At 36.7% G+C, this 10709-nt stretch overlaps 2 protein-coding genes and 1 non-coding gene across 6 annotated transcripts in view; all 3 read right to left on the bottom strand.

Annotated features, from left to right (window-relative positions):
- Positions 1–4163, bottom strand: part of LOC107695302 (synaptophysin-like) — a 15816-nt gene extending 11653 nt beyond the window's left edge. The window contains exons 1-2 of the mRNA XM_016495163.1: positions 4074–4163; positions 2576–2641 (exon numbers count right to left, since the gene is read on the bottom strand). Coding sequence (XP_016350649.1) covers positions 2576–2641; positions 4074–4091 — 84 coding nt within the window. The 5' untranslated portion in view covers positions 4092–4163. The remainder of the gene's footprint in view (positions 1–2575; positions 2642–4073) is intronic.
- Positions 4164–6185: 2022 nt separating this feature from the next.
- trnar-ccg (transfer RNA arginine (anticodon CCG)) lies at positions 6186–6258 on the bottom strand. Its single transcript has one exon. It is a non-coding gene; the product is annotated as a tRNA-Arg (tRNA).
- Positions 6259–7159: 901 nt separating this feature from the next.
- The window catches only part of LOC107695300 (voltage-dependent L-type calcium channel subunit alpha-1D-like), a 49234-nt gene continuing 45684 nt past the window's right edge, over positions 7160–10709 (bottom strand). For all 4 annotated transcript variants that reach the window (XM_016495158.1, XM_016495159.1, XM_016495160.1 and 1 more), the window contains 6 exons: positions 10602–10625; positions 10378–10500; positions 10121–10278; positions 9873–9985; positions 8665–9012; positions 7160–7793 (listed from right to left, as the gene is read on the bottom strand). In XM_016495158.1, coding sequence (XP_016350644.1) covers positions 7545–7793; positions 8665–9012; positions 9873–9985; positions 10121–10278; positions 10378–10500; positions 10602–10625 — 1015 coding nt within the window. In that variant the 3' untranslated portion in view covers positions 7160–7544. The remainder of the gene's footprint in view (positions 7794–8664; positions 9013–9872; positions 9986–10120; positions 10279–10377; positions 10501–10601; positions 10626–10709) is intronic.

The following is a 10709-nucleotide window of genomic DNA, read 5'->3' as shown; positions in this document are numbered from 1 at the left end:
CGGAGTGTCTATTTACACTAAGTGCAAATAGCCCACCTTGTTGGCAGAGGCTATTTACACTAACTCCGCCCACCAGCGTGTGATTGGGATAGTCAACACTTAATAAAGACGCATGTCAAACATCAGTTTCAGTGGCGTAGATGGTAAGGCGTGTGCTTTTTGACGCGATCGACCTGAGTTCGAACTCACCTTTTGCCGAACTTTTTTTCTCCCCTTTCAAATCTCATAACACATCGGAAAGGCATTTATTTTCAATAAAAATGAAGGAAATAATCAAAAAGTTAAAAATAAAGTATCGGTAGGGTTAGGGTTAGGGTAGGTGTAGGGAGGGCTTTATTGTCCCAATAAGGTGGCATCAATTTAATAATTTAATAATTTGAATTAAAATGATAATTTACACAATACATTATTATTGCGTACTGTTTTATAATGTACTACAATACAGAGGTGCAGATAATTGCTACTATTTGCAATAAGTAGGGGGGGGGGAACACATATGGATGTTATGGGGTAATTCATGGGGTAGTAGGTGGGGATGCCATGAAAAGAAATGGTGTAAGGCAAACCCTTAATCATTGTAAAGGTGACATTTAGTTGACGTGCATAAGTACATGCAGGCTTAACAAGGACACTGTAAAATATATATTTTATTTTAGTTGGAAGTAGATGCCATCTTAAGGATTTTAAGGAAACAATGTCATTTTGTGGAAAAACAAATTATTCAAAACTCTGGTTTTATATCAAAACTGGAAGGAGTCTTTAACACATATTTTAGAAGTTGTAATTCTGTATGAGAAGTGTAAATATATATATATTGTGGTGTCGACTCAGTTCTAGTAGACTCGGGCCAGTACCGGCTAGTGTTTCAATTCTTGTCGGCGTGATTGTGGCCCAGTGCCGGCAGTTTTGGCAGCCAGACTCGGGCCAGTGTATTTGGGGCGATTCTGGGGCGTCATTCATCCCATGTCCATGCCGAGTCTGGCAACCGCAGCCGGGCCGAGTTATTTGTTTTTCCGGCCTGCTGGATCCGGGCCATTTTTGGGCCAAACCATTTTGGCTACCTGGGTTCCATTGCTAGAACCATGCTCTTTTATTTGAGCTACAGGAAGGTTAACAAGTGTTTCACATATTTTAGTGACTGGAAAAAATACTGAAAAAAAAGAATGCTTTCTATACATTTTCATCTGAACACTCACAATCACACATCAGACAGGGATGAAATTTGTGAAGACTGGTGCAAATGTGATAGTCATATATTACATATTAAAATTATTTACTGTAGGAGGTGTGTATGAATGCAATTAAAATACAGACTAAATAAAACAAATGAAATCATCTTACACCATGTGACACCAACATCCTGACATGGACAAAAGCACATTATTTTTCCTTTCAGGATTTAGAGTCATAGAGATTACTTATGGACTTATGGCTGGTGGAAGGACTGAATGGTGAATGAAGATATTAAATTTCACTGAGATACTCTGCCATCTGTCATATCGCTGAGCTGGGCTGTGTTATGAACCCAAGAAACATCACAGGAGACCAAAACAATAGACACACATAAAGCCACAGTAAACCATCATAAACATAGGCAAACCAAACAAATCAAATGAGGCCAAGAGAACAAAGACATCTCAACAAAGAATGATAACCAATTGAGGAACCATAACAAGACATACTAATGCAGTTATTGTAAAAACAAACAAAAAAGCCTAAACAAACTGTGTTAGAAAAAAACAAATCACATAGCCTAACCGCCAGACCAGACAAGGTCCAAGCGAGACTATTAAACAGTTAGTCAGGCCACACAAGTTACAACAGACCAGCAAAAAAACACACCACACAAGACAGACCACACAAATCAAATCTGATCAAATCAAACAAAATCAGATCAGCTCACATTACCAAGCCCAGAAAAGACTGATCCCAGACAGAAATGAACTAAACTGAGTTTTGTGATTCAGTGAATCAATTAAACTGAGCAAATGTATCAAACATAAGCTTATTAATTAAATAAGCTTATTACGTGAGCTTATTATACACAAAAAGCAATTTGGAGAATTATAAATGCCTTGTATGTATAATTAGAATGATGTAGACAGGATACAAATGTGCCTTTGTTCAGCATTTTACTACGTAGCCTGTTATTTGATGCCATGTTCCACTATGTACAAACTAGAAGCACTGTGTGACCAATAGAGGGCACTAATACTCTGCAATTGTGCGTGTTCTCCCACGTGCATCTAGGTAACGGTGCGTTCACGGTGTGTATACGATGCGCTTACCCTGGCGCAGAGTGGGCGTTCTCAATTCATTCCTTCGGGAACAGAAAGCATTGAGAGCGTGAGAAAAACTCCATTTTTTGCGAATGAAGAGCGGAAAACGTCAGGCGGGGGACATCTGTGCTTAAACCTCTAGTTCCAGGTCGAAGTAAATTAATGGCTGAAAATCTTATATGGACTAAAACTAATTAACGCACCATTTTATATAGCGCGCGCGCACACACACACACACACACACACACACACACATATATATATACATATATTTATGAACCCATTCTAAGACTTACCCATTCTAAGACTTTGATGAAGCCCAATGGGACTTTCAGCACCCTGAAATGCCCACCGGCAACCAACTGTCAAAAGAACAAAATTTGAAAAACGTTAGATAGATAGATAGATAGATAGATAGATGTTGTGGATGATCTGTCTTCACCCCGATGACTCCTAACACAAACAGGCCTCTTCGCTATTTATTTTGAAGTGCTTGTGAAACCTACGCATAGCATCTGCTGCTACTGTAAAGCATCGTCGAAAAAGCAGCAACAGGGTGAAAAAAAAAACATTATTTCAAGTCATCAATTCATTATATCTCTGAAGCTCGAAGCAAAGGAAGGGAAGGTGAGTCGCGAGGACCTTGAACCATGGCCAGATTGCCTGCGCGCGCAGTTGCCTGCTGTCCTCTGAACAGCAGAGATTTGAGATTTCTCAAACCATTTTCAACGCCAAAATCTAACAAAAAAATTATGGCGCTCTTCTCTAGCAACCTGGAAAATTGCACGCCCCTTAATTAAGGGCAAACATATTAAATGTTGCGCTTAAATGTGACCGTTTTTTTTCATGAGGGCATTATTATGATATTGGGAAATATTTGCTCATCAGACCTGAAGTATGTGATACCGATTTTATTCGGACATGAGTGACGTAGGAAGGTGCGGTTTAACACGACACCATTGTTTGCCCGTGAGGATGGTCCTTCTTTAAACACCATGCAAATAAATAAATCGATCAATACAACGATTTAGATCTCCTCTTTACGCAATTTAATAATTAATTGCAATATATAATATTGGCCTACACATGAATGCAGTTTGCATCACCTTGCAAAAATGTGTATCAGACGATGTTCTGTAAATATAAGCATCAATAACCAATATATGATTGTGTGTCATATTCAGTAGACACAGATTTCTTGATCCCTGCCTATATAATATAAAAAAAAGAATTTAATAATAATAATAATAATAATACAGAAGGGTCTGGGCTCGGAGCTGAAAGTCACACAGTAACAGTGTTGGGATGGAAGTCAGCTGCCATTTTAAACGCATATCTACGAGCGCATCTGTGATAAAGGGCCTCGTGCATTCGCTTTGGATTGATGTTACGCTTTTGCACTAAACAAAATGTAAAATTGCAAAATATAATTTGATATCATACAAATAAATGTGCATTTAGTAAATGTATAATTGCATGTATCACAACCCTCTACGAATACGTCTATACGTCTAACAAATCTAGCCCTTCGTCAGATCTGTTTTAAATACTATACTATACTATAAAAACGAAAATATAGGAAGTCACGAAAGAAAGCCCCTTGATATACTGTATCGGTGAACTGACGGACAGCATCAGCAGGGCACCTCTCTCTATAAGAATTTTCCACCACCATTTTTAAGCGCATCTTTATCGTATACTACGAATGCCTGACTGAAAGACAAACGAAAAACATGTACATTATTAAACACGGCAAAAATATACTAAAATAATTTTGAACCCAAAATGCCATACCTGATTTGCAATATCCATGTTAGTCGCCTGCTCGTAGATAGGAGAAACAGCTATAACTGGGGGGAGGCGAGGCGAGTGATGGAAGCGGAACAGCCCACGGAGGGGGAGGGAAAATAGACAGAACAGCTTCAGTTGCGTCACGCGCTTCGAGAAGGCGGTTTTTTGTTGCGCCAAGAGCGGATGAATCGACCGACGCTGATCGCAATAGAGCAATGAGATCATTAACCTGTCATAATTTACGTGCTTCTTCTAGCTCTATCTTCAGTGGTGCTCTCAAATATGATATTTCCCCTTCTAATTGTGAGTTGTTGTTTCGATGGCAGGCAGCTCGCGCTGCAGAGGCCCTAAATTATGAATGTGATTGATCACTCAACACCAAATCCACTAACGTTAAGTGCTGAGATTGAATTAGATCGTTTCATTTTGCAGTGGTTCGGTGGAACGCTAAGATGCCATTTGGGAAATAATAATTCATGAGAGTCTTACAACAACAAAAACATCACAGTAATGAATAACTCTGTCTAACGTTACATGAGATGATGTAGGACTGTTTCTGGAGCGACAGTTGTTAACTCAGGATTTCACTGGGCTAAAGAAGATGGCAAGCTGTACGCCTATATAGAACTTTATATCTTCTTTAACTATATCTTGTTAAAATTTCATAATGAACCCATATAATAAGATCTTTCACAGACTAAGGAAGGTGTGAATAGAATGATCTCCTTGTGGGAAGTAACCATACAGAGTTGGACTGACAAAGATGACTCATACACTATTTTTAGAGATGGAAAAAAAATAAACACTCCTGTTTAATAAAGAAATGCTAATACATTCAAATATTTCTGACATCTCAGCTAAAAAGTATTGAAATGGTTGATCCTCAAGAGCATGTAATATACTATGGATACAGTTGTGAGAATTAAATAGATTTTTTAATACCCATAATATATTTGATATATCAAATTTTATATTATGTTTTATATTGAATAATACTATTGTTTAAATAACATCCACATACAGTGTGTGTGTGTGTGTGTAGTCATTCTTGAGAAGTGGGACAAAACGGTGCAAAATTGAAAAAATAAGAGAAAATTAAATTGAAGGTGATAATTGTGTTAAATACATTCTATTATTAATCCCTCATGACATTTAAAATTGAAAATATTTGTATTTTTTAAAGCTAAAAGCAGTTACCCTTGCTGGACCTGTTTTGTCCCACGTCTCAAGAATGACATGCTTCCAGAGTGAGCATCATTTCCTCACTCCCTACTTCCTCCTTTTGAAGCCCAAAGCACTGCAGCTGGTTTTCTCATTGCTAATAAAACACAAATTAAAGGTTCTTTAGCGTGTCTCATTGCAAAACTGATGTGCTTCAATATCCCTAGCCTCAGTATTGTAAATGAGACTGAGAAATGCTTAAAGGGGTCATATGATGTTGCTAAAAAGAACATTATTTTGTGTATTTGGTGTAATGAAATGTGTTTATGCAGTTTAAGGTTCAAAAAACACATTATTTTCCACATACTGTACATTATTGTTTCTCCTCTATGCCCCGCCTTTCTGAAACGCATCGATTTTTACAAAGCACATCGGTCTGAAAAGCGAGGTGTGCTGTGATTGGCCAGCTATCAGTGCGTAGTGATTGGCCGAATACCTCAAGCTTGTGCCGGAAATGTTAAAAGTTATGCACCAAGAGCTTGTAACACTCCAAAGAGAAAGGAAAAATTGAAATTGCATCATATGAGCCCTTTAATTTCGATAAAGAAGTAATGATGCAGAACATTTTTCTTAGATCCAGATGTCTGGAAGAAGGGGTGGGACAGTTGAGCTCGAAGGCCAGTAGGGCTAAAGAAAGTGTCCTCCCACACAATGCACCACTACAATTGAAGCCAGTGGCTTGCAAAGTGGTCTGGTCTCAAATCAGTGTAGATGCAAACAATACAATGCATCAGCACAGCTTATATTTAACAAAAAAAAAAAGTAAACTGTAGGTCAGGCTGGCAGTCTTCAACCTTTTCTACATTCCCTTGATAGAGAACACTTAATATTAAGCATATATTTTTCCTCAAACAATTTGGGCACACATCTAATAAACACATATAGCGTATAAAGTGACCCAGGTGGGACTTGAACCCACAATCCCCAGCTCCGGAGGTTGATGCCTTCTCCATTAGGCCACTGGGCCTTCAGCATAACATAGTACAGAATTAAAAATGGCCACGATTCTCCAGATATTATAAAAATGACAGATTGCAAAGTGTGGAGACATTTCATCTTTATATTTGTTTACAAACATCATTCAGAATTTCATAAAACTCGCATTCAATCTCACATATAAATCTTTAGTTATTAGAATATTCCATGTGAAGTAGTTATATTAATAATGTTCTGCATATTTACACTAATGAAGTAAAATTGTTGGGGAAGGGAGCAAACGCTGGGGATAACAGAGATGTGGTATGACAGACAAGTTCTCAGCTGCAATCAGTGGTCATTTATTTTTAGAAAATGTTCAGCAATTTCCATTTTTACTGTATGAGACCCATGGATAGGGCGCAGTGTTCTCCTTCTGAATAGATCACTGTTGCTGTGGCTGTCCTATGGGTATTGCGATCAGTAAAAGGAATCTGACTAGACTAAAGTGGCTAGGCATATCAGCAATATGTCAAGATCAACCACATGTATAATACTGGAATAAAAAATGAAAACAACCAATTAAATAATAGTAACAAAATATAAAATTAAACAACTTTTCCCAAAAAAGACATTTATTTTATTTTACTGTCCTAAAAAAAGTGTCCTTGAAATTCCGGCCAGACTCTGTGCAACCCAACACAAGTAATTTGCTTCTTCTAAACAGTGTGCTTTTTGTTCCAATATCATGTTTATATTTTTAAATTATTAAGCTGGAATTGGAACAAACACCACTTAAAGACTGAAACCATGTTCAAAGACGATTAAGCAATACTGGAGCCTATCATGGAAAAAAATAAACACATACTGTTTACAGAAAATGCCAGACAAACCTGTACAATGATTATAAGTGTTAATATTTAAATTATTTATTAATAAAATTCTTAAATTATTTATTTTAATAATTTAAAATACTGTTTATATATTTTAGGTAGGAGAATCCATCTGTAAATGACGTTTAAAAATAAACAGACAACCATAGACATGAATGATGGAGTAAAAACACATTTACATATATAAAACATGTTCAACATGATAAGCTGTTTATAAAACAAGTCCTTTCAGAGATCTGAATTTAAAGAATTTAAAACTGCCATGTTGACAGGGTAAATTGGAGCTGGTCTCTTTCACAGATTGAGCATGAACTGGTAACAATATTTCAGAGCAAAACCTTCTTTTTCTCACCAGAGTCTTTCTGTGACTCAGAACAGCATGATTGGTCAGTCAGGATTCTGTTGCTCCACCTACTGATGACCTGATTGGCTCTTTTTCTGTTATTCAAAAAGATGTAACACAAGTCATCTCATCAGCCAGTTCCTCTTCCTCGTGGCTCCTTATCGGCTCCTCATCACTGTATATGGCTGAGAAGCCTTGGCTCTCCCCAGGGCCCCCACGACTCAAGAGATCACTTGCAGCACTTTCCATCTCATCTATGGTCATGTGACAGGCATCTGCAATCTCGCGCTTGGCAAAGGCTACAAATTTTGGGTCCTTGGCATACAACCCCAAACCCTCAGAGATCAAGACCTGAGGAAGACAAAAAGAGAAAGATCCGGAGTGACTGATGGCACTATCCATGTCAAACTCAGATGACATATATGTTACCGTTCAAACGTTTGTGGTCTGTAAGATTTTTTTTAAAAGAACTTAATATATTTACTAAGCAAAAATGAATTAAATTGATCAAAAGTGACAGTAAAGACATTTATAATGTTACAAAAGATTTCTATTTCTAAAAATGCTGTTTTTTTTTATATTAATTCTATCAATCCTAAAATGTATCACTAACTGTTTTCATTATAGATAATAAGAAATGTTTCTTGAGCATCATATCAGCATATTAGAATGATTTCTGAAGGATCATTTGACACTGAAGACTGGAATAATGACTGCTGAAAATTCAGGTTTGCCATCACAGGAATAAATTACATTTCATAATACATGAATATTATTGTATTAGATTTTATATTTTAAAATGATTTTATTAAATATAGTACATTCTATTATTTTACTAGATAATTTTATTTAATATAAAGTCCATAGATAATATATATATATATACACATATATTTATAAGAATATACGAATATCATATTTATATTTATTTATCTAAATATGTTTAAATCAAATTATTATATTATTACATTACATTATATTATATTATACATCTAACACAGCAGCATTACTAATTTTATGAGGAGCTCCTGTGTTTGCTTAGATGTTGTTGTTAAGCTACTGTTTCTGTAATGTTCCCTTGACGTTGCTTTAATGTTGTTTTAGTTGTAACATGTCATAATGTTACTGTAATATTGATGTAGTCAAAATGTAACTTGTCTGTAATATTATTTTGATATTTTTGTAATGTTGCTCTTATGCTCTTGTGTTTCTCTGCTCATACCGCTTCCACCAGACTGTCAGCGCTGCCTCTCTTCTCGCTGTATTGAGGACTGAGTTGGGTGGGGACTCTGAGGGTAGTGTAGGCTCTATACGGCTGCCCTCCTCCACCCGTAGAGGGTCCTGAGTACCATCCCGAACTGGGATGCCGAACCGACGCAGGCACTCCGACGGCACTGGCCTTTTTGTCCCAGATGCCCACAGATGCCCCTACTGCTCCCTCCTCCTCCTCTACCAGGATGAGGGGAGCGTAGAGGAGACGACCCCGTCGAGGGCCGGTGTTTGCCCAGGATGCTGTTGAACCCGTGGACGATCTAGCGCTGCTTTGACGAGAATCGTAGCTGCCGTATCCCTAAAAGGGAGAGAAAGAAACAGAGGAAGACTAAGTCACATAGATTTTGTTCAAACTCACTTTCATAATGCTGTGACTCGTTAATATTCAAGGGAGTCACTTCAGTTATAAAAAGCAGTTGACAATCAGGAACTGTAAACTGTGTGAAGATAAGGTGTTTCTTCAACTACAGGCAAGTTTAGACCCTGTGGACTTTTGGAAAACAAAATCCTTATAGAACATTTTCAAGCTTGTTTAATTCATCTGCTATAAGACTAATTTCACAAGTAACATTTTATGCATCCTAAATAAATACATAAAAATAAAATATTTTCACACAAACATATCTCACATATGGTCACATATATTCACAACAATTAGCCCATAAAAATAATTTTTCAAAAATGTATTTACTGAGCAGTGTTAGTGAAGCACATACTTGAGATTGATATGCGAGACGTAATATGTAATATATAAAAATATGCATATTAAGATATGTACATTTATTTAGCAGTTTGTTTGTTTTCATAGTTGTTAAAATAATTACTATTTAATTCATATTTCAATTGAAAGCCTGGGTCTGGGAAAAGGGAACAAACTATAAAATCAAATGCATTTGAAAAGCAGAAAAAAAGTTTTAATGTGATCTTCATTTTACAAAAACTTAAATATTTTCATGTCATTAATTTTAATGTTTTATTTTATAATCTATGCCACCTTAGTCAGCGAATAAAACATAAATGCAGTGTAATAAATAAAATCCATGTGTGAACTTAAATACGAAAATGATGTAACTGTAACATTGGAGAAGATGTAAAAACAAAAAGAACACATTATTTGATAGTGTGCCATGGACAAGAAATTATATCTAGTAATATTACCTGTGAATGCACTCTGCAGGGTGGGGAGTTCTGATGGTACGTTCCTGGGATGGGCAGATCATCGTTGCTACCTTGCCTTCTTAAACACTGTATGTTAAATGAAGCCTTTCTCCCTGAGAAACGGACAAAAAATAATGAAAAGCAGTGACATTTACAGATTACTTATACCGGTTCAGTGCAACCCTTTATTACATAAAATATTATAAATAACAATTATTAAATAAATAATTCATAATTGATCATTTCACCAGTAGGTGTTGCTGGCAGCAGGCGTCTCCGTGCCGTCCTCCTGCCTTCACCATAACTGTTTCCATAATGTTTACCGTAGACAGGATGCCTCATAGAGTGTCCATCATACATGTCTCTATGTACCGGGAACATTGTGCTGTCCTCTGGATAACTGTGCCTGAGGACAAAAACGATTTTATGGATTATAATCCATAAAATTAATCAGCATCCAAATATTAATTAATTTATACAGGCACAGGTAAGACTTTATGAGTACCTTTCTCTAGAGATGACGCTCTCGCTGTCCTCATCTTTTCCATAGAAGCGCTGCTCTCCAGGGTACTCACCATCTTCCTCTCTCCGAGATAGTGGAGAAGAGAATCCGTCCCTGGAGTCCCTCCTGAGGGAGAAAAAAAGGAAACCGGCAGTCTGAGAGAACAGCAGACAGGAACAGACAGAGAAGGGTAATGGGTGATTCCGCAGACTGTGCTGAATGCTTACCTTGGGTATTTGTAGTACGATGGTCTATCAAAAAAACATAAAAAAAAAAAAAAAAAAAAAAAAAAAAATATATATATATATATATATATATATATATATATATATATA

This window comes from Sinocyclocheilus anshuiensis, unplaced genomic scaffold (assembly GCF_001515605.1).
Source record: "Sinocyclocheilus anshuiensis isolate Anshui unplaced genomic scaffold, SAMN03320099.WGS_v1.1 scaffold122, whole genome shotgun sequence".
In the NCBI taxonomy this organism is placed as follows: Eukaryota; Metazoa; Chordata; class Actinopteri; order Cypriniformes; family Cyprinidae; genus Sinocyclocheilus; species Sinocyclocheilus anshuiensis.
This window is presented reverse-complemented; position numbering and strand designations above follow the sequence as displayed.